Source organism: Salvelinus fontinalis, chromosome 9, assembly GCF_029448725.1.
Source record: "Salvelinus fontinalis isolate EN_2023a chromosome 9, ASM2944872v1, whole genome shotgun sequence".
NCBI lineage: Eukaryota > Metazoa > Chordata > Actinopteri > Salmoniformes > Salmonidae > Salvelinus > Salvelinus fontinalis.
Genome location: NC_074673.1, coordinates 33,255,659 through 33,278,825, shown reverse-complemented (window position 1 = coordinate 33,278,825; position 23,167 = coordinate 33,255,659). Strand labels below are relative to the sequence as shown.

The window sequence follows — 23,167 nt, the reverse complement described above, 5'->3', positions numbered from 1 at the left end:
TGTGTGTGACTCATGCTTGTCACAGGGGGTGTGTACTCTGAGCAATCTGTGATCACCACTGTGACTAGGACTAGAGGCTACTTATGTCCCACACTCTGTGGAGAGAGAGCCACTGACTAGGGCTTTAACTGAAGCCCAGCCAAACCTTGCTTCAAGGTTTTTTCCTCCTGGTCTGAAATGTGTATATTATTGTCCTTCTTTACTGTTGGCGGGCTGTCTACTGAGAGCCCATTCTGGTCTCTGGTGCTAGGGGGAGACAACTCTACCTGCTGTCCTGACTCTCTGTGTTCAGTAAGTGTCATCCTCACATCTCTCTCTTTATATCTGACAGGTGATGGTTACCAACGTGACATCCCTGCTAAAGACTGTGAAGGCTGTGGAGGATGAGGCTACTCGCGGGACGAGGGCACTGGAGGCCACCATTGAGTGCATCAAACAGGAGTTGACAGTAAGATGCCCTGAAAGTCTCCCCTTGCCACTCTGTACTAGTGGTATATCATAGAGGAGACACAGGCTGCCAGGCTGGTTAAAGACAGGGTGGTGTGCCGGAGTACTGAATGCTGTACCTAAGTGTTTTTACTCAACCTTAAACTCTCTGATATCTAGTCCACCTTTGCCCCTCCTCCACAAAGCCCTGCAGTCTTCTCATTGCTCTTATCAGGGATTGTGTTGCAGACACAGGGGAAAAGAGAGCCAGAAATGTTAATCAGCTTGTTTTTCTAGTGATTTACTGCTAATCCTTATCAGTGTACCCTCAGGACCACAACAGGCGTTACCTAGGCTGCAGCGACGAAATCCAAATCAAACACAGCCCACTTAGCTCATAATTACAGTGGCATCAATAACACTAGGACATTTGTCCACCTCACTTGTTTTCTTTAACAGTGGTCGTGAGCCCGGGCTGACTGTTGACAGTTCAAGACTAACAATGATAAAGGCCAGGAGCATTTTCTGGTCAGGTCATATGGTCAAACAAACTCCTGTCTGTAGTAATGATGCACCAACCTGTGAATGAAAGTAGGTCAACCAAAGTGGCTGTAATCACAGTGACTCATGCTGTGTGTGCACAGGTGTTCCAGTCCAAGGACGTCCCCGAAAAGTTGACCAAACCGGAAGAGTTCATCCGCATGACAAAGGGCATCACCACGGCAACGGCCAAGGCTGTGGCAGCAGGAAACTCTGCCCAGCAGGAGCACGTCATCGCCACGGCCAACCTGAGCCGCAAAGCCATATCTGATATGCTGACCACCTGCAAGGTGATAATCCACCCCAGCTTTGCCAACTCCGGCCTCACATCCTCTCACTGACACCACATCACTCCCATACTGCCGCTTTGCCAGGGAAAACATGAAATCAGGGCAGCAGGGGCTGGTTTAAATGGCTGGTGTGACTCACACTGTTCAATGTCACTCAGTCTGGAATGTTAGTCATGAAGACCTTCAGGCGCATCACAAAAGTGGGCTTACAGCAGTGAACTGACCGGGGAAAAAAGGAGGAAAAGGCTTATGGCGATCTTAACGAAATGACTTTTGCTGCCCCACCTATCACTGCTGTAGCAATGCAGTAGCGATATTAAGGCTGTAGTTCTATACAGGAGAGCCTAGCGGTCTTCAGCATACCTTTTAGACACCTTTTATATTACTTTGACTTGATAGTCAATATCATTAGGCAGAGAACCTTATTTTCTGCAAATAATATATAAACATCCACTCCATTGTATGTTTTTATGTTGTTGTGTTGTCTTGCTCCCCTCTAGCAAGCGGCCTGTCATCCAGAGGTGAGTGAGGAGGTGAGGAATAAGGCCCTGCGCTACGGGTCAGAGTGCACCACTGGATACATCAACCTGCTGGAGCAAGTATTGCTGGTGAGATGGAGAATACAGTACATCACTCAGACAACACCTACCTTCTGTTAGCTTGGCCTGATAACATGTGGCTCCATGATTGTTGTGTGCGTGTGTCTGTCTGTCCAGGTGCTCCAGAAGCCCACAGCGGACCAGAGGCAGCAGCTGGCGGTACACTCCAAGTGCGTGGCGGGGTGTGTGACAGAGCTCATCCAGACGGCTGAGGCCATGAAGGGTGAGGCTGCCACACACACATTCACCTAGAGAAGCATAGTTAGACCAGACTACAGCATATTGCAGAGACCCAGTATATCATTCTGGCAATTTATTCAAACAGTAGCACACAATGTAAATTAGTTTAGGGATGTTTTCTTCCCAGGGCGTATAATGGCTTTGTGTGAGTAGAATATTCACAATAATGAAAATACCAAAACCACCCCATTTATCCACAGGTTATGTAGACAGATAATATAGAAAGTTTGCTGTAAAGTGGGCCTAACATCCTGAGTCATTGCAATGTAAATTGTCAACATATTAGTTCAGTAGATTGGCTATCACATGTATGTATACCAGGAATGTGTCCTCCAGAAGCCCTGCTGCCTGCCGTCCATATCTCTGACAGGACTAATATATTGTGTTTGGGTGAGAATTGGATCCCAGCGTACAGCCAACGACCCACTGGGGCTATCCATTTCACATGTCTAATGCCTCTTGTTTTCCCTCTCTCTTTCATGCCTCAGATGGAGGTAAGGGAGAGATGGGGGTGTTTGGTTCCTGCCGATCACCGTTCACTCAGGCATATAGGGGAGCTAGAGGGGAGGGGGATTGGAGGGAGGGGTACTGAATAGATTTCCCCAGGGTTCAACATAATCTGGAAAAACATCCTTCCATCTGCTTTTCCAAGCTGTTCCCAAACAGTCCCGTTTTATGGCCACTTTAAAACCTATAAAGAGTGACAATGATCCATCGAAAGTACACTTCTTCAAACTCTTATTTAACCTTATTTAACATTGAGGCATTATAATCACTATCAATTGATCAATCAAATGTATTTATAAAGCGCTTTTTACATCAGCAGTTGTCACAAAGTGCTTATACAGAAACCCAACTTAAAACCCCAAAGAGCAAGCAATGCAGATGTAGAAGCACGGTGTCTAGGAAAAACTCCCGAGAAAGGCATGAACCTAGAGTAGGATGAATCCTAGTGAGGAACAAGGCTCTGAGAGGTGGCCAGTCTTCTTCTGGCTGTGCCGGGTGGAGATTATAAGAGTACATGGCCTTTAAGATCGTATCATTCTTCAAGATGTTCAAACATTCATAGATGACCAGCAGGGTCAAATAATAATCACAGTGCTTATAGAGGGTGCAACAGGTCAGCACCACAGGAGTAAATATCAGTTGGCTTTTCATAGCCGAGCATTCAGAGGTCAAGACAGTAGGTTCGGGAGGGGCAGACAGACCCTAGCCCCCCGGCACATACCTAGACTATTACAGCATGGATACTGGAGACTAAGACGAGGGGTCAGGGGACACTGTTGCCCAGTCTATCGACAGAACTCGGCAGAGTGGAAAACTTGCATGGTAGATCTGCTTGGCATTGTATGTTCAGAGGTATAATTCTTGTTATCATTGCATGTGTGGAGTTGTGTTTGTGTGTTCTAAATTGGCTGGTTGGTGGCATTTTTATAGAAAGGGCATAAGTGAAGTGGCATTGTCTGAACTGGTGAACTGCCTTGGTGGTGTAGGCTTTATTTTATATTTGTGTCTGTGTTAAGAGTTGTAGAATTAGTATAATGTGTTTGGGATTATTACCTCTCGGTGGTGTGGTTTAGGGTCAGAATGGGTGGACCCTGAGGACCCCACTGTCATCGCTGAGACTGAGCTGCTGGGAGCGGCAGCCTCCATCGAAGCCGCAGCCAAGAAACTGGAGCAGTTGAAACCCAGAGCCAAGCCCAAGGTAGGCCTGCCAGTCCCCTTCTCAACCACCTCCAACCCCTCCCTCCACACCTCCCAGAACAGACCTCCACCACAGAACACACCTGTCTACTAACCTATCTACTCACTCATCAGGAACGCTACCTGGGCCAAAGATAACAGAAGTTCACATTGACTTTGAAGTACAGTAATCTGTTAGTCTCAGAGCTGTTTTAGAGGTTGTGATATGTTGGCAGGGAATAGGAGTATTGTGGGAACTGTAGCCTACCTCTAAAACGATGCTGACTCAAGACAGCCTACTTGTGTGGTCTGTGAGCTCGCAAAATGTTGATATATTTACACCTGTTAGAAGGTTTTGTTTGGGGAGCAATCTGGTGTTTTTAGAGAGAATCTGTAGAGCCGTGTTGCCAGGAGACAATTACATTACTGAGACCTGAAGCTTATGTTGGAATGAGTTCACATTTGTGATGACCTGTCTGAAGCCTATTGAAGGAAAGGTCATCCTCCTTGTTGAACCCATTTCATTTGTTTTATTGCAGCATTCTTTTATTTTTACACTAAAATAAGAAGGGCCTTTCTCAGTCCAAGGTATTCATCCACTTCATGGAGTGATATTGAACAAACCAACGTAACTTCTCTGAGCGCACGCCAGTGTACAGGTACAGCTGTAGATTGGACCTCAGATCCTCCCAATACTCTTCCTTCTCTCCCTGTAGTGCTCTTCGGTCTACTTGTTTTGTTTCTTTGGTTGATCAGATCTGGTCCCTCTCTCCAGCTCTCTGGTGCACAACTAAACATGGCTGGAGAACCTCCTGTTTTCATTAGGAACTTCCTGATGGCCTTCCGGTTCAGGTTTCAGCAGGGCCCAGTGTTTATAAGATGGAGGTGTAGGGTGGTTGGCTTCTTTAGGATGGCAGTATCTGTCTGCCCTCTAGTGATCTGTTAGAAATGGTGCATACTTTCTGCTTCCACAAGGCAGAGAGTTGGGGCAAAGATTTTGAGATCTTTTTTTCCAATGAAAAATTAGTGAAACAATGAAACAATCATTCTTACCAGCTACAGTATACTATGTGTACTATATCATGCAAGGTGTAGACTTACTTAGACCTCAAAATATCAAGCCCACAGTACACCGTGTGAAAGGGACACCGTATAAAACATCTAAACCATGATGAGGTGCTGTCTTACTGATTATCTACAACCCCTGCTGTTCACCTTCTGCTCCCTCCTTTCATCCTTCCCTCTCTGTGCCCCTTCTCCCCTCCCCAGCATGCTTCACTCTCCCTCCATTCTCTTGAGTTGTAGACCTGGAAGCCTTCTCTGCAGGCCTCTGTCTGATATGTTTGATATATTAGGTTGTTATTCAGTCCAACTATATATCAAACATATTCCTACAGTGTCCCGCCCTGTCTCCAGCCACGTGTCCCTTGTGTGTTGGTTCTGCTGGCATGATCTATGGTCACTGACTGGTGTAGTCTACTGAGACAGGAATGACATTATTTGTAATTCATTATCCTTTTAGAATGGGTGTTTCTCTACTGTATGAATCTTGCGAAATGTTTGGTTTGGATTTTCCAACAGCAAACAGTATTTGAAGATCTGTTGGAAGGATTCCCCATTAGGAAATGTGTTGATGGATGTGATTGGCCAGTTACTCAACATAGCACCATAAAACAACCAATGGAGTTTGTCTTATTGCCACAAGATGTCGCCCTAAGTGCATTTCCATTGTTAAATGTGTGGTTTTGCCATAGAGATAGATAGAGAACTCATATTTGTATCTGTGGCATTATAGTGTCTGTGACAGCATGGGCATTTCCATTCTGAAATAGTCAATTTTCTTCTTTACTATTGGCTGATCCCTCCTGATGACCTGGTCTGGCCCAGACCTAGTTCACTGATTTCATCTGGTATTGTGATCAGGGTCACCAGGAGGGATCAACCAATGAAGTTGGAAGTCCCACCGAGTTGACTACATTAAAATGGTGGAAGCCCTCAAGGGCGCTGCCCATACTAACACATCCATTTGGCCACTAGAGGCCACTATCATTCTCTATGGGTTTTGCTTTCAGCAAGCAGATGAGACGCTGGACTTTGAGGAGCAGATCCTGGAGGCAGCTAAATCCATCGCTGCAGCCACCAGTGCCCTGGTGAAGTCTGCTTCTGCAGCCCAGAGAGAGTTGGTGGCACAGGGCAAGGTCAGCTACAACTGTTTTAGAATAATCAGTGTCTGAATGTAACCTCAGCAAAAAACAGTACTGTATTTCTCTCACTCTACTCTCCAGGTAGGATCCATTCTTGCCAATGCTGTGGATGATGGCCAGTGGTCTCAGGGTCTCGTATCTGCTGTGAGTTCCCATCATTGTTTCTTTTTTATGTAGTATTATGACAGAACTTTACTGTGAAACTGTGCATGGGGAATCAGCCTCATATCTACTGAGTTGTCTGTCTGAGGCAGTACCCTGATGTATGGTTGATGTTCCCTGTAGGCTCGGATGGTGGCGGCAGCTACCAGTAACCTGTGTGAGGCGGCCAATGCCTCTGTGCAGGGCCACGCCAGTGAGGAGAAGCTCATCTCTTCAGCCAAGCAGGTGGCAGCCTCGACAGCTCAGCTCCTAGTGGCCTGTAAGGTCAAAGCTCAACCGGACTCCGAGGCCATGAGGAGACTGCAGGTATAACCCTACTAAACACAACCCACTGGGTTCCACTGCTGTCTCTCTGACTTCACCTCTACACACTATGATGGCATTAACCAAGGGCTTTGTCTCCATAAGGCTGCTGGGAACGCGGTCAAGCGGGCATCAGACAACCTGGTGAAGGCGGCTCAGAAAGCTGCCTTTGATAAAGCTGATGACCACAGTGTGGTGGTCAAGACCAAGTTCGTGGGTGGCATTGCTCAGGTGAGATTTCAGAGTTTAGATTCAAAATGTTACTTTGTGCATTTTCCACCTCTACCTCCTCAACTGTTCCCAGCTTTAACGTTGCTTTCACATTCCTCTTTAACGGTTCTGAAATTGAGGTAGGCCACTACAGTATGACTGAATCACACATCGGCTGCATTTAAAATCTGTGGTTGAGCAGGCATCTGCAGCTCCCTCAAGATCAAGTCACGAAGAGTTCTTCTGCCCCAGCAGACTACTTATCCACTCCCTTTTCATCCATGGTCAAATGTAGAGTAATTGAAGAGTGGACGTCTACCCCATAGCCTGTGGTGTGTGTGTGTGTGTGTGTGTGTGTGTGGGTGTGGGTGTGTGTGTGTAACACTGACGTGTGTGTGTGTGTGTGCATAACACTGGCTCCTAGCCAGCACCCCTCCAGAGACACTCTCCCAAAGCGGGTCTCTCTCAAGTTGGCCAGTCATAACCCACCCACTGCCATCTCCCAAATCCACAAGAGCTATTTGCTTAAGAAAATAAATAGATACTTACTCCATACTTACATTTAAGACGTTTCACTAGTTACCACAGAAGAGTTATGTTAATTATAGGTTTTCCATAACCCGCTATAAAGAAACCTACTGAGAAATCTGGAAAATTAGTATGAGCTGTATTCCACATGTTTTGAAGAAAATATTATTTCCTTTGTATTTGTAAAACTCTTATCAAGTCCATGTACACTAAAGGGACTGGAGGAAATGTTTTGATGATATTATAACCTGTAAGGACTGAGTGTTACAGGACAGATTGGAGGTGAGCAGCCTGAAGCATATACTTGACCATTTCCTTCTCCCCTCAGATCATTGCAGCCCAGGAGGAGATGCTGAGAAAGGAGAGAGAGCTGGAGGAGGCCAGGAAGAAGCTAGCTCAGATCAGACAGCAGCAGTACAAGTTCCTGCCCACTGAGCTGAGGGAGGATCAGAGCTGATTGGTCCCTCAGCTCAGTAAAGTAGATGGACATCTGATTGGAACCTGTTGTTACACAGAGATGTAGCTTACTCCAGCGATTCGCTGTTTCTCTCTCAAACGGGTAGAGTGTATAACGTATTTGGGCCAGGACTGTTTCATGAGTGGAACTAGTGTGTGTGTGTGTGTGTGTGTGTGTGTGTGTGTGTGTGTGTGTGTGTGTGTGTGTGTGTGTGTGTGTGTGTGTGTGTGTGCGTGTGCGCGCGTTTCACAGAGGATGATATTGACATAAGGACCAGCTGGCTACAGCTGTGCTGTATTAGCAGGGTTAGGACCTGCAATCTAAAAATTGAGACAGATGCCCTTATTGATTTTATGGTAGGATACATCAATAAGGACATCACAGTTAAATGAACATTACTGGATCCAATAATGGTAAATACTATTAATACTTTTCATGGATACATCTCTAAATCAGTTGAATGTAGTTTAAACCCTGTAAAAGCTAATAAAAAGGGGTAGCTCCCTCTCCAACTGGCACAGCTGACACAGGGATCCATAGCTTCAGTTCCTCACACAACATCTTAGTGTTGATCTACTGTAGGTATTGCAGTACTCTGATGCATCATTTGAATCATTAGCCTGCATGCACCATTATAACTTGACAGGTCTGGTATCTTAATTTGATCACTCTGTTGCAGAGCATTTTCCTACACAGTAAGAAATGCAAATTGTAGTGCATTCAAGGTTTAAAAAGGCTTCTAAATGTTGTAATTTCCACTTAAAATGTCAGACTTGATTTGCCCTAATGAATAATGTATCAACCCCTACAAAAATGCCTTTTAATTATAATCCACATAATAATTAAAATGTCCTGCTGCTACAGGATTATTTTCCTGCTGTGAGAAGCAGGGTCAAATTAAGATCTGTACATATCAATAAAGCCACTAACCAATAGTTTAGTTTAGGATTGGACATTAGTAATATGTTAGTATATGAATGTGATCTTTGGAATTGCTGTTGAATAATTAAACGTTTGGATTTTATGTACTATATTTAATGTAATAGAACTTCAGCTTCACACCAAATTCGTAGTGTCAGTGAGTGGGTTTGAGTGGATAGTAAAGCCAACAGCAGACACAAGTTCATCTCTTACAGCATCGTAATACCTTTTAAAGTAATACTTCTCTAAGTAATAATTATCCCTGGTGTGTCAATAGGGAGATCCCTGCCTCGGCTCCCATGTTTGGACATTCGGCTGTCACTCATATTTCAGGAGCAGGGAGCAGTCACGGCAGAGGGTTGTTAATGGGTTAAATCTCGAAGTCTATGTGCAATCTTTTTGCCTGACTGGTATTCTCTCACCCAAGCCCTCTCACTCTTTTTGGTTTTCCTGCTGCCTGCAGGAGGAGGCTCTGTTTACATTCATTCTCATATTTGTTCTCTCTTTCTTGCCTTTGTATTTTTATTCCAGTCTAATTGACAGTAGCCAGAGTAATGTTGGGAGTTCCACCATACGCACGCAACAGCAAAGCTATGCTCTCTCTGTCCGTTGCATGTTCAGCTGGTGGGGTTTGGTTTATACTTATTACAGATTCCATTGAGTTTAGGAGATGAGCTTGTTCTCGTGTTCATGTCCTTATTGTTCCTCTAACCATAGCAACACATTACCCCCATTATACTGTGTCAGACTGACGAGAGGGCAGCACTGATTGGAATTGGGTATGCAGCTGTGTATGCAGTTGTATGGCTTTTTCCCTCTTAAACATGTAGGAAAGTGTAGGATGTGGTGTAGAATGGCACTGTGATGGCTGGTATAACCTTATGCACTGAGGGGAGAAAGCAATGCCTTCCATGTCCAACCATTCAGGATTACTACTAACGCTCCTGTCAAATGTATTAGTGATGAAACCACATACAGTACAGTCCTGACTAGGGCCGGGACGATACCAGTATTGCAATACTCGTTAGTATCGTGTAAAGGAAACAAAACACAAAGCGGATTTAACTTCTTTATGAAAACAGACCTAATGTTGGAATGAAACATTGTTGTCATCCAGAGTCTCATGTATATATTTTCCAAGCTATAGCAGGATTTTAAAGGACCAAAGAGTTTGGTCTGCTTCGTGTTTTTCATTTTTGTAATGGAAAAAAATTGTGCGATGCTGGTATCGTCCTGGTCCGAGCCCTGAGTAGGAAAATAGTTCATTTATGTTATTCCAGTATTGGTGTAGTATAAGGTCATTAGTATTTTGTCCACTCCAACAGCTCAGTCCCTCGTTGTCAGTCTGTGGTCTGCATTGTGTACTAGTGCCTTAATTGAAATCCCGCTGTAACAACATCTAAAGGCTTGTCCTTCTGGATAAGAACATGTATCCCGTCTAACCCAAACTCTCTCTGGGCCATTAACTATCACCTAGTCCTATGCCATAACACAATGTATTGCCTTGGCTGGTTGCCCATCTGCCTGCCGTAAACCATGCTGGTATATAAAGTGCATCCATGGATACGTTTAGGTTTTAGACTATATACAGAAATTAATACACACTACACAGCATTCCATGAGCATGTGGCAAGTTGTTCTTGAACTCTTGATGAGATGAGAGATGAGAATTTGCTCTGCCTTGAAATTCATTCAACATACACATAATCCTTATAAATAGGACTAAATAACGTCCTTGTTTCATTGTTAAACTACTATAAATTAAGTTTTAATCGATAAATGTAACGACTATTCTGAGATAATGTATATTGTCTAAGCAATTTGTCTATAAGCATTAACTGGAATAGGAAAAACGACTAGCTGTTATGCAAATGTAGGTGTTGTGCTTTCTTTAACAGATTGAATTCATTTCAACACTTTAACTGATGCTGTATGTCTATTTATCTTGTCACAAAAATATTTTTTGTATTCACTGAAAATAAAGAATTTGAAACAAACATGGCCCAGTTTGTTAGTGGTCATTGTTTAATTTACTGTATGTATCATTCATTCTTGAACAGGAATCCTGAATGAACTTAAAGGAAATTGAATGGCGAAACAAAGCAAAGGTTGTATCAGCTCACCAACATTCTTTCCAGTAGATGTCACTGTTAGTCTTTTCAATGTAGAGCTTGGAGTCACTGGGTGTTTTGAAAACTATTCTATAGTGGATGGAGTGCAAATTCAGGCAGACCAAATATGGTCATACAGTATGTGCTGTATTCCCCTGGTTCACAGAACAGACCCTGAACCATGCAGAGACTGACTGCCATTTTAGATGTTTGTACTTTCAGTTCACTTGATCAGATTCAAATGGATTACCCATTTCTATAATGTTGTCTGTATAAGTCCTCTGATGTTAAAAGTGATGCCATGCAATTCTGATCAGCTGTTCTACGTCTAGTAGACCTTATGTTGGCAGTGAGCACATTCTCCTCAGGTGACAAATCTTCCAATAAGTCTGGAGCTCACATGCCAGTCCTCCTCTTAGTGCCCTGCCCTGGGCTCCCCAGGACAGGCTGTATGAAAGACGGTCAGAGCAGAGGAGCTCAGCAGTGCGATAGACATAGTCAGCCTAATGAACACCATATTTGGCTGTTTGACTGTTTTGGTCTCATGCGAGGCCACACAGTGGAGAGGGGAAACTCAAGCCATGTGTCCAGCAGGGAAGGGATTGCCATTCCACCACAACTTAGACCAGAGGATGATGTTTGTTTGGGGAGCTTTGGCTCAGGAATAGGACTATAACAACTCTCAATGGGCTGAATAATGCTGTGTAGAACCCACGATCTCCAGTGGGTCTGTCCTCTTATTGCCATGAACTTCATGATTGCAGTCTGATTAGGAAACCACTTTATCCGACCTGCAATCAAGTTCTGCAAAATGTCTGTTTGGCACACCAGCATGAATAACTTTATGGCTCCAACATGATAACACTAATAGTGATTTTTTGATGTTGTTGATATACAGTGCCTTCAGAAAGTATTCATATCCCTTGAATTACTCCACATTTTGTTGTTACAGCCTGAATTAAAAATGGATTAAATATTATTTTCTTTTCACCCATCTACACACAATTTTTGCTAATTTATTGAAAATGAAATACAGAAATATCTCATTTAAATAAGTATTCACACCCTGAGTCAATAATTTGTAGAGTGTAGTCTGGCTGTCTCTGCCTTGCCTGTTCCCCTCCCTCCACTGGGATTCTCGGCCTTTAACCCTATTACAGGGGCTGAGTCACTGGCTTACTGGTGCTCTTTCATGCTGTCCCTAGGAGGGGTGCGTCACTTGAGTGGGTTGAGTCACTGATGTGATCTTCCTGTCAGGGTTGGCACCCCCCAACCCCCCCCCGTTGGGTTGTGCCGTGGCGGAGATCTTTGTGGGCTATACTCGGCCTTGTCTCAGGATGGCAAGTTGGTGGTTGAAGATATCCCTCTAGTGGTGTGTGAATTTAAGTATGCTCTCTCTAATTCTCTCTTTCTCTCTTTCGGAGGACCTGAGCCCTAGGACCATGCCTCAGGACTACCTGGCATGATGACTCCTTACTGTCCCCAGTCCACCTGGCCGTGCTGCTGCTCCAGTTTCAACTGTTCTGCCTGCGGCTATGGAACCCTGACCTGTTCACCGGACGTGCTACCTGTCCCAGACCTGCTGTTTTCAACTCTCTAGAGACCGCAGGAGCGGTAGAGATACTCTGAATGATCGGCTATGAATAGCCAACTGACATTTACTCCTGAGGTGCTGCACCCTTGACAACTACTGTGATTATTATTATTTGACCATGCTGGTCATTTATGAACATTTGAACATCTTGGCCTTGTTCTGTTATAATCTCCACCCGGCACAGCCAGAAGAGGACTGGCCACCCCTCATAGCCGGGTTCCTCTCTAGGTTTCTGCCTAGGTTTTGGCCTTTCTAGGGAGTTTTTCCTAGCCACCGTGCTTCTACATCTGCATTGCTTGCTGTTTGGGGTTTTAGGCTGGGTTTCTGTACAGCACTTTGAGATATCAGCTGATGTACGAAGGGCTATATAAATAAATTTGATTTGATTTAGAATCACCTTTGGCAGCGATTACAGCTGTCCTTCTGGGTAAGTCTCTAAGAGCTTTCCACACCTGGATTTTGCAACATTTGCCCATTGTTCTTTAAAAAATTCTTCAAGCTCCATTAAATTGGTTGTTGATCATTGCTAGACAACCATTTTCAAGTAGATTTAAGTGAAAACTGTAACTCGGCCACTCCGTAACATTCACTGTCTTCTTGGTAAGCAACTCCAGTGTACATTTGGCTTGTGTTTCCAGTTGTTGTCCTGCTGAAAGGTGAATTCATCTCCCAGTTTCTGGTGGAAAGCAGACAACCAAGTTTTCCTTTACGATTTTGCCTGTGCTTAGCGCCATTCTCTTATTTTTTATCTTGAAAACCACCCCCAGTCCTTAATGATTACAAGCATACCCATAACATAATGCAGCCATCACTATTCTTGTAAATATGGAGAGTGGTACTCAGTAATGTGTTCTGTTGGATTTGTATTGGATGACACTTTGTATTCAGGACAAAAAGTTAATTGCTTTGCCACATTTTTTGCATTATTAATTTAGTGCCTTGTTGCAAACAGGATGCATGTTTTGGAATATTTTTATTCTGTACAGGTTTCCTTCTTTTCACTCTCAATTAGGTTAGTAACTGTAATGTTGTTGATCCATCCTCAGTTTTCTCCTATCACAGACATTAAACTCTGTAACTGTTTTAAAGTCACCGTTGGCCACATGATGAAATCCCTGTGTCTTTTTTTCTGACCGGTAACAGAGTTAGGAAAGGAGCCTGTATCTTTGTAGTGACTGGGTGTATTGATATGTCACCCAAAGTGTAATTAACAGTGGTGGAAAAAGTAGCCAATTATAATATACTTCATTAAAAGTAAAGATACCTTAATAGAAAATGACTCAAGTAAAATAAAAAAATCACCCAGTAAACTTCTACTTGAGTAAGTCTAAAAGTAAAAGTATAAATCGTTTCAAATTCCGAATATTAAGCAAACAGACAGCACCATTTTCTTGTTTTTTTTAATTTAATTTACGGATAGCCAGGGGCACGCTCCAACACTCACACTCACACATTTACAAACGAAGCATGTGTGTTAAGTGAGTCCGCCAGATCAGAGGCAGTAGGGATGACCAGGAAGGTTCTCTTGATAAGTGTGTGAATTGGACCATTTTCCTGTCCTGCTAAGCATTAAAACGGTAACAAGTACTTTTGGGTGTCAGGGAGAATGTATAGAGTAAAAAGTATAATATTCTCTTAAGGAATGTAGTGCATTAAAAGTATTCAAAAATATAAATAGTAAAATAAAGTAGATACCCCCAAAAAACTACTTAAGTAGTACTTTACACCCCTGGTAATTAATAACTTCACCATGCTCAAAGGGATATTCATTGACTGCTTCTTTTTTTTTACCCATCTGCCAATAGGTGCCCTTCTTTGGGAAGTATTGGAAAACCTCCCTGGTCTTTGTGATTGAATCTGTGTTTGAAATTCAGTGCTCGACTGAAGGACCATAGAGATAATAAGGTAGAGATAAAGTAGCCATTCAAAAATTATCTTAAACACTATTATTGCACACAGAGTGAGTCCGTGCAACTTATTATGTGACTTGTTAAGCACATTTTTACTCCTGAACTTGTTTAGCCTTGCCTTAACAAAGGGGTTGAATACTTATTCACTCAAGACATTTCAACTTTTCATTTTTTCAATTTGTCAAAAAAATGAAAACGTATTTCCACGTTGACATTATTGTGTGTAGGCCAGTGACAAAAAAAAATCTAAATTTAATAAATGTTAAATTCAGGCTGTAACAACAAAATGTGGATAAGGTTAAGGTGCTGTGAATACTTTCTGAAGACACTTTATTTATTAGGGCTTTCGGATTAATCAGTTAACTCGAGTTACTTTTTGTAATTTTAGTGAACACATTTTTTGTGATTAACTGCATTGTCTGAAAGTGTTTAAAATACACAGAAAACGTCCACAATACATAATCTATACATGTACTGTAAAAACAACAATGCGATGTCAAAACAAGTTGACATTGAGGCTAAAGAAAGAGTTGTTTATCAATTTACCTGATTTTGCAAACTGCTACTTTGGACAAAATCAAGATGTTAATATTCTTGTAATGCTTTTTGTATACAAAATCTTACATTACAGCTCAAATTTAGAAAATTCTGAATTTGCGATTAATCACAGCAAATCCTGCGATTAACGATTAACAAAATATCACTTGACAGCCCTAATATTTATGAACCACCACATCCTCCTCTCTCTCACACACTCATTCACTTGCTCATACTCACTCACACGCTCACTTTTCTCTAGTCTTGACTAGGTCCATCCAAAGGTAAGAGTGGAAGCCTAGAGAAAAAGCCATTTGTTGGTGTTATAATATAGAAGTGGAGATCTTGCCCACTCATCTCTGCCAATCCTGCTCACTCGTGTATGGAGGCCAGCTGCACCTGGTAATAGTTTTGACGTCTGATCTCTTACACAAGGGAGTATGTCATTAATATCCAGAGAACCTCTGAAGGGCCCCTGTAGGTGCTTAGAGGCTCGTAGACATCCAGCAATCCCAAGCACCCACACCAGGGAACTGTGACCCTCCAAATGTGTTACATTAACAGTGTGGAGTGTTTTTATTAGAGGGACTGTAGCTTGTGCCGTGCCTAATCCCCACAGCCTGGCAGCAATTTACTCCCTGCTTTGTTCCATGCTCAAGTTCACAGAGAAGGGGCAGTGCCAAGCCATGGCTAAACTGGATGAAAATAGGTCAATGTTTCGCTTTCATTTATGCACACAGGTGATATTCATCAATGTGCAAGTAATTAGAGAGGGGCGTAAAGTATGTAATATAAGTATGTAATATCAGAATTTGATTGGACTATTGTCTGAATGCTTTTGTGTTGTTTACCAGATTACATGAGATAGTTCAGTCATGTTTCATTCTGTAAATTAAACTGACTCAGAAATGGCTGACAGTGTAAATGGCTGGTGATAGATGTATCCATAATTATTGTGCTAAGGAATGTCTTGGTAACATGTCTTACTGTCATTGCTGATGATTGACTGGAGATGGTACCAAGGGTTGAGCAGTGCAATCCCACAGCATTCTTCAGAAAGTTTATTTGTAAGGGGCCTCCCGGGTGGCGCAGTGGTCTAGGGCACTGCATCGCAGTGCTAACTGCGCCACCAGAGTCTCTGGGTTCGCCCCCAGGCTCTGTCGCAGCCGGCCGCGACCGGGAGGTCCGTGGGGCGACGCACAATTGGGCTAGCGTCGTCCGGGTTAGGGAGGGTTTGGCCGGTAGGGATTTCCTTGTCTCATCGCGCTCCAGCGACTCCTGTGGCGGGCTGGGCGCAGTGCGCGCTAACCAAGGGGGCCAGGTGCACGGTGTTTCCTCCGACACATTGGTGCGGCTGGCTTCCGGGTTGGAGGCACGCTGTGTTAAAGAAGCAGTGCGGCTTGGTTGGGTTGTGCCTCGGGGGACGCATGGCTTTCGACCTTCGTCTCTCCCGAGCCCGTACGGGAGTTGTAGCGATGAGACAAGATAGTAATTACTAGCGATTGGATACCACGAAAATTGGGGAGAAAAGGGGATAATTTTTTTTTTAAATAAATAAATAAAATAAAATAAAGTTTATTTGTCAGGATGTTGCTAATTATATATTTTGAAATGGCTGAATATTAAACATTTACATTGGTCTCTGATGGTATTGCCTATTGAGTTATATTTCAAGACCAAACAGAATTAAGGGATCTATAAAATGAGAGCAGCATGCAGTAAATTCTTGGGATAGAAGAAACACATTGTCTGTGAATGGGCCCTATCTGGTTTGCAGACTTTTCCTCATGAAAACTAGTCCAACATAAGGCTGAAGTTGGACTGAGTTCAGATAGCATCATGCTTTTTTCTCATTTACAGTATATTCATACTGAAACAGTAACCGCTCAGAGCCAAATGGATCTGATTCTACTCCTGCTGTAGAAACTGGAGAGAGGAAGCGTAGAGTTTGAAAAATGTTTTGCATGTCAGGAAAGGCATCTATTTTGGATTAAGCTATGCTTTTTTTCAACATCTCTGGGGCCCTACAGACAGTGATGTTATATAGACTGTCAAAGTGTAGGCACTGAAGCTCTGAGTATGTGGAGTGAAATCAATTGTTGAATGTGAAACTAAAAAGAAAATCCAAAGCTAACCGAACAGACAAAAGAGCTGAAACCATTCTTAGGTAAAATGCCATGTAGCCAATGTTTAGATATTGGTTATTTTTGTCAGGATGCTCCATTAAATACAGCCCAGAGCCTGGAGCACAAGAATGGTGGTGTAATGGTTTATTTGAACTGGATCCCCAAACCAAGTCGCAGGTTATATGTTATGGTGAAAGCCCCTGACAAGTCATTAAAAAAATTCTCCAACTCTCATTAAGTTTTTTTTTCTGGCCTTGTCTGTTTCAACTATGTTTTTACAGCTGGTTTCTCAACTTCGTTTTGTATTTTTTTCTTTCTCATTTTAAAGGGTCTACCTCTGATTAATGTTACAATGATCTGTTATCTTTGACAATGCTCTTAGAAACAATACCATTAAGCATTTACAATTGGCCTTTCTCTACCTATAGCACATTACAAATAGCTAAGTGATGTCTTGCCTAAGTCAGTGAGGTCATTGTGAGCCTTCAGAAAATGGACGACTTTAAAACACGTTGCGTCTTCTTGTGTGGACTAAATGGAATCTGCTTGGAGAGGTATTGCTCTTTAACATAAACGCAGGTGACAGCAGCTAATGAATGAGCGAGAGGATTCTACTTTGCAGAGCTGCACATTACTATTTTAGGCCATCAATGGGGGGGCACGCCCAACATCCTGGCTTTCACTCACCAAACGTACAACAAGTGTATTCTCAAGAGTACAGAACATAGTTCAGAATAGGGGTTTCATAAAATGGGGCGCTGTCTATGTTCCACATTTTGATCATCTCACACTTTCTTTCTCTTTTCCAAAATTGTAGAGTAATGAATGTGATGTGTGGTATTGACTAGGATGGTTGACATGACAAGCCATTACATCTTTCGGTTATACAGCACTATTTGTCAAATGTTTTTGACCTTAGATGGAGAGACCTGCACTGAATTGTATGTCTGGCTGAATATCACTCCACAGAGCACCGTTTTGGCAAAACAGTATACTACAGTATACTATAGGAAGACATTTTGAAATGGCTGGATGAGGAGAGTAATGTCCTCCAAGAAGGAAATCTCCCTTTGAGCGACAGGCACTGGAAAAAATATTTAATAATAATACACTACAGTGCCTTTAGAAAGTATTCATACCCCTTGACCTGTTCCACATTTTGTTGTGTTAAAGCTTGAATTCAAAATGGATTAAATACAAAAAAAAAATCTCACCCATCTACACACAACAACCCATAACGACAAAGTGAAAACAGGTTTAGACATTTTTGCAAATTTATTGAAAATGAAATACAGAAATGTCATTTAAATAAGTATTCACACCTGAGTCAATATTTTGTAGAAACACCTTTGGCAGTGATTACAGCTGTTCTTCTGGGTAAGTCTTTAAGAGCTTTCCACAACTGGATTGTGCAACATTTACCCATTTTATTATTTTCAAAACAACTTCAAGCTCTGTGAAATTGGTTGGTGATCATTGCTAGACAACCATTTTCAGGTCTTGCCATATATTTTCAAGTAGATTTAATTCAAAACTGTAGCTCAGCCACTCAAGGACATTCGCTGTCTTCTTGGTAAGCAACTTGGAGATTTGGCCCTGTGTTTTAGGTTATTGTCCTGCTGAAAGGGGAATTCGTCTACCAGTGTCTGGTGGAAAGCAGACTGATCCAGGTTTGCCTTTGATCAATGGAAACAGAATGAATCTGAGCTCAATTACTTTGCTCTGTTCATCTTTCCTTCGAGCCTAACTAGTCTCCCAGTCCCTGGATGGTGCCAGGTTTACTCCAAGTGGGCTGTCATGTGCTTTTTACTTGCCACTCTACCATAAAGGCCTGATTTGGTGGAGTGCTGCAAAGATGGTTGTCCTTCTGGAAGGTTCTCTCATCTCCACAGAGGAACTCTGGAGCTCTGTCAGAGTGACCATTGGGTTCTTGATCACCTCTCTGGCCCTTCTCCCCAATTGCTCAGTTTGTCTGGGCTGCCAGCTCTAGGAAGAGTCTTAGTGGTTCAAAATTTCTTCCATTTAAGAATGATGGAGGCCTCTGTGTTCTTGGGGACTTCCAAAGCAGCAGACATTTTTTAGTACCTTTCCCCAGATCTGTGCCTCGACACAATCCTGTCTCTGAGCTCTACGGACAATTCCTTCGACCTCATGGCTTGGTTTTTGCTCTGATATGCACTGTCAACTGTGGGACCTTATGTAGACAGGTGTGTGTCTTTCCAAATCATGTCCAGTCAATTGAATTTACCACAGGTGGACTCCAATCAAGTTGTAGAAATGCTATCTCAAGGATGATCAATGGATACAGAATGCACCTGAGCTCAATTTTGAGTCTGAATGCTTACAGTTGAAGTCGGAAGTTTACATACACTTAGGTTGGAGTCATTAAAACTTGTTTTTCAACCACTCCACAAATTTCTTGTTAACAAACTGTCGGTTGGGACATCTACTTTGTGCATGACACAAGGAATTTTTCCAACAATTGTTTACAGACAGATTATTTCACTTATAAATCACTGTATCACAATTCCAGTGTGTCAGAAGTTGACTGTGCCTTTAAACAGCTTGTAAAATTCCAGAAAATGGTGTTATGGCTTTAGAAGCTTTTGATAGGCTAATTGACATCATTTAAGTCAATTGGAGGTGTACCTGTGGATGTATTTCAAGGCCTAACTTCAAACTCAGTGCCTCTTTGCTTGACATCATGGGGAAATAAAATCAGCCAAGACCTCAGAAAAAAAATTGTAGACCTCCACAAGTCTGGTTCATCCTTGGGAGCAATTTCCAAATGCCTGAAGGTACAACGTTCATCTGTACAAACAACAGTACGCAAGTATAAACACCATGGAACCACGCAGCTATCATACCGCTCAGCAAGGAGCCGCGTTCTGTCTTCTAGAGATGGTGCGAAAAGTGCAAATCAATCCCAGAACAGCAAAGGACCTTGTGAAGATGCTGGAAGAAAAGGGTACAAACGTATCTTTATCCACAGTAAAACGAGTCCTATATCGACATGACCTGAAAGGCAAGGAAGAAGCCACAGCTCCGAAACCGCCATAAAAAAAGCCAGACTACGGTTTGCAACTGCACATGGGGACCAAGATCGTACAAAAATAGAACTGTTTGGCCATAATGATCATCGTTATGTTTGGACGAAAAAGGGGGATGCTTGCAAGCCGAAGAACACCATTCCAACCTTGAAGCATGGGGGTGGCAGTATCATGTTGTGGGGGGTGCTTTGCTGCAGGAGGGACTGGTGCACTTCACAAAAAAGATGGCATCATGATGGAGGGAAATTATGTGGATATTTTGAAGCAACATCTCAAGACATCAGTCAGGAAGTTAAAGCTTGCTCGCGAATGGGTCTTCCAAATGGACAATGACCCAAAGCATACTTCCAAAGTTGTGGCAGAATGGCTTAAGGACAACAAAGTCAAGGTATTGGAGTGGCCATCACAAAGCCCTGACCTAAATCCTATAGAAAATGTGTGGGCAGAACTGAAAAAGCGTGTGCGGGCAAGGAACCCTACAAACCTGACTCAGTTATACACGCTCTGTCAGGAGGAATGGGCCAAAATTCACCCAACTTATTGTGGGAAGCTTGTGGAAGGCTACCTGAAACGTTTGGCCCAAGTTAAACGATTTAAAGGCAATGCTACCAAATACTAATTGAGTGTATGTAAACTTCTGACCCACTGGGAATGTGATGAAAGAAATAAAAGCTGAAATAAATAATTCTCTACTATTATTCTGATATTTCACATTCTTAAAATAATGTTGTGATCCTAACTGACCTTAGACAGGGAATTTTTACTTGGATTAAATGTCAGGAATTGTGAAAAATTGAATTTAAATGTAATTGGCTAAGATGTATATAAACTTCAGACTTCAACTGTATGTAAATAAGATATTTCTGTTTTAAAAGTTTTATACACTTGCAAACATTTCTAAAAGTATGTTTTCACTTTGTCATTATGGGGTATTGTGTAGATTGATGAGGATTGAGGATTTGTACATTTGTTTAAATGTAATCCGTTTTAGAATAAGGCTGTAACATAACAAAATGTGAAAAAAGTCAAGGGGTCTGAATACTTTCCGAATGCACTGTATGTGTACATGTTTTCCAAACCACACTCCAGAATTTACTGTTAGGTGCAACGCGTCATGGCAGCATCCTGGAAAGACACTTGACCAGCTGGTGTGAGGAAGTAGTCCTTGAGGTTGTTGCGCACGTATATAGCAACTCTGGTTTCCCTGTCTGCCGACATGTTTCTTGGGACCAGGAAACTAATGTCCACTTGTACCACCTGTCTCCACTCTTCTGGATGCAGGTCCCCAGTGGGTGTGGAGTGGACAACAAACGTGGGGTTGATGACTCTGTTGTCAGTGTTTGTAGTGGAAATTTAATTATAGATGGCCACACAGGCCTTCATAATAGTCTCAGGTTTCTCTGGGGCAACCTCAAGGGCTTCTCCCAGGATCCTCCATCTTGTAGGAAGGATCCCAAAGCAGAGCTCTGAAATTCTTCTGGCTCTTGAGTGGTGGTAGTTGTAGATCTTCTTGGTGTCGTCAAGACCAGAATAAAATAAGTGTTTCCATTAGTATTGAACATGAAAATGAAGGCTATCAAATGTGTCCTGTAACAACTATGTAGCCTAAGCATTGGACATAGGCCCCATCCTCTTACTGGGATGCCAGATCACTTTTATGTGAAGTATATAACTATAATGTCTATATGGGTATAATTTTCACATCATATGTATCGTCACATGTTTTTAGCGTATCTTACCTGGATATGGTCGCATCAGGTTTACCATCAGATGGAATGCCTCGTCTCCCACAAAGACAGGCTCGGTGTTTGGGCAAGCACTCTGGCCTTGGTAGCGGCAGCTGGCCTGCTATGAATTGGTAGCAGAACTTGCTTCATGAGAAGATTCCTGCATCTCCTTCCTGACTATGTGCCCACGTCAATCATGGTGAAGCCCATTTTCCACGGAGGGATAAGCAACAAAATCCCTCTTCAGGACATGCCAGATAGCTTGGCACAATTTCATGACGATGGCACAAATTGTTGAGATTCCTAGCTTATAACTTTGCTGTGTGCTGCCACTCGCCAAAAACCAAAGGGTCACAGAGAGCCTTCCTGTACCAATTACGGGCAAGCTGTGAGTTCTTTCCTGCGAGATGTGCGGGGCAAGCCGCTGAAGAAAGTATTTAAAATGTCTTTCCTAGTCAATGCTTCGCATAGGTTGGACAAGAGATGAGTATTCCCCCATCGTCCCCTCTGTAGTGTTCAGTGGACGAACTCGCCATTTTCTCTGGGGTGTTTTTCTTCTCCTCCTTAGTAGTAAGAGCAGTTCAAACTCTAGCAATTGCAGTTCATAGACAGACATGTTTGCTTCTGTTTCTGTGGCTAAGAAGTCGCGTCGTAAAAGATAGAACACCAGATTAGCCTAACATGTAGCTTGCTAGCTAGCTAGTATTTGTAAACAGGCATATAGTACCGGATCCGGAAGTTCAAATGTTGTCGCTAGCTAGTCAAAAAGAGTGCCTCGACCCCTATTGCTTGGTAAGCTACTCTAGCTCCCCAAGCCCCCTAGTGGATAAACACTACACAAGGTGGACTTCCTCTCTGGCTGGAACGCAACGAAAAGAGTTGGCTGCTCAAAAAAAATCCACCCACTAACAGGCCTGCGCGTAGATCTACGCACGTAAACCGTGTAGCCACCTTTAGCAGCTCTCAGTCCTATGCTCTGTGACTGTAATGGATGCCTCTCTTCGTCTTAGGCACGGCAGCTCCTTTAGAGGAGGAGTGTAAGAAAGAGACAGCATTTCTGAGTCAGCAGGGCAGTAAGAGCTGAGCTATATTGGGCCAAAGCTATGAAGCTCAAACCTTCAGGGGCTAATTTTGGACACCTCTAGAAACTTAGGAGGTAATGTAAATGTATCTGCTGCAGCTGGTCTCAAATAAATAATAGCGCCTATAACAGCCAACCCATACTGAGCCTAATACCAAACCTGATTTTTTAAACGTTTTTTATTTTAATTACCCTTTATTTAACTAGGCAAGTCAGTTAAGAACAAATTCTTATTTACAATGATGGCCTGGCAAAAGGCCTCCTGCGGGGATGGGGGCTGGGATTTAAAAAAAAAAAAAAATGTTTTAATAAAAATATAGGACAAAACACACATCACGACCAGAGAGACAGCACAACACTACATAAAGAGAGACCTAAGACAACAACATAGCATGGCAGCAACACATGACAACACTGCATGACAGCAACATAACATGACAACAACATGGTAGCAACACAACATGGCAG

The 23,167-nt window shown here is 42.8% G+C and overlaps 1 protein-coding gene and 1 long non-coding RNA gene across 5 annotated transcripts in view; one reads left to right on the top strand and one right to left on the bottom strand.

The window, feature by feature from the left end:
• LOC129862464 (talin-2-like) overlaps positions 1–10,564 on the top strand; it is a 147,328-nt gene extending 136,764 nt beyond the window's left edge. For 2 of the 3 annotated variants that reach the window (XM_055934174.1, XM_055934173.1), the window contains 10 exons: positions 332–448; positions 1,071–1,256; positions 1,757–1,864; positions 1,973–2,078; positions 3,676–3,800; positions 5,851–5,976; positions 6,064–6,126; positions 6,268–6,450; positions 6,553–6,678; positions 7,514–10,564. In XM_055934174.1, coding sequence (XP_055790149.1) covers positions 332–448; positions 1,071–1,256; positions 1,757–1,864; positions 1,973–2,078; positions 3,676–3,800; positions 5,851–5,976; positions 6,064–6,126; positions 6,268–6,450; positions 6,553–6,678; positions 7,514–7,642 — 1,269 coding nt within the window. In that variant the 3' untranslated portion in view covers positions 7,643–10,564. Of the gene's footprint in view, positions 1–331; positions 449–1,070; positions 1,257–1,756; positions 1,865–1,972; positions 2,079–2,583; positions 3,801–5,850; positions 5,977–6,063; positions 6,127–6,267; positions 6,451–6,552; positions 6,679–7,513 lie in introns of those variants that run through there. The other variant, XM_055934175.1, reaches the window with a different exon arrangement.
• A 3,927-nt stretch (positions 10,565–14,491) lies between these two features.
• On the bottom strand, positions 14,492–22,674 carry LOC129862465 (uncharacterized). 2 transcript variants are annotated; one of them, XR_008760765.1, is made up of 2 exons: positions 21,631–22,674; positions 14,492–21,400 (listed from the first exon to the last, which is right to left on the bottom strand). It is a non-coding gene; the product is annotated as an uncharacterized LOC129862465 (long non-coding RNA). The 2 variants fall into 2 exon arrangements; XR_008760766.1 differs by having other exon boundaries at positions 14,492–21,397.
• Positions 22,675–23,167: the final 493 nt, after the last annotated feature.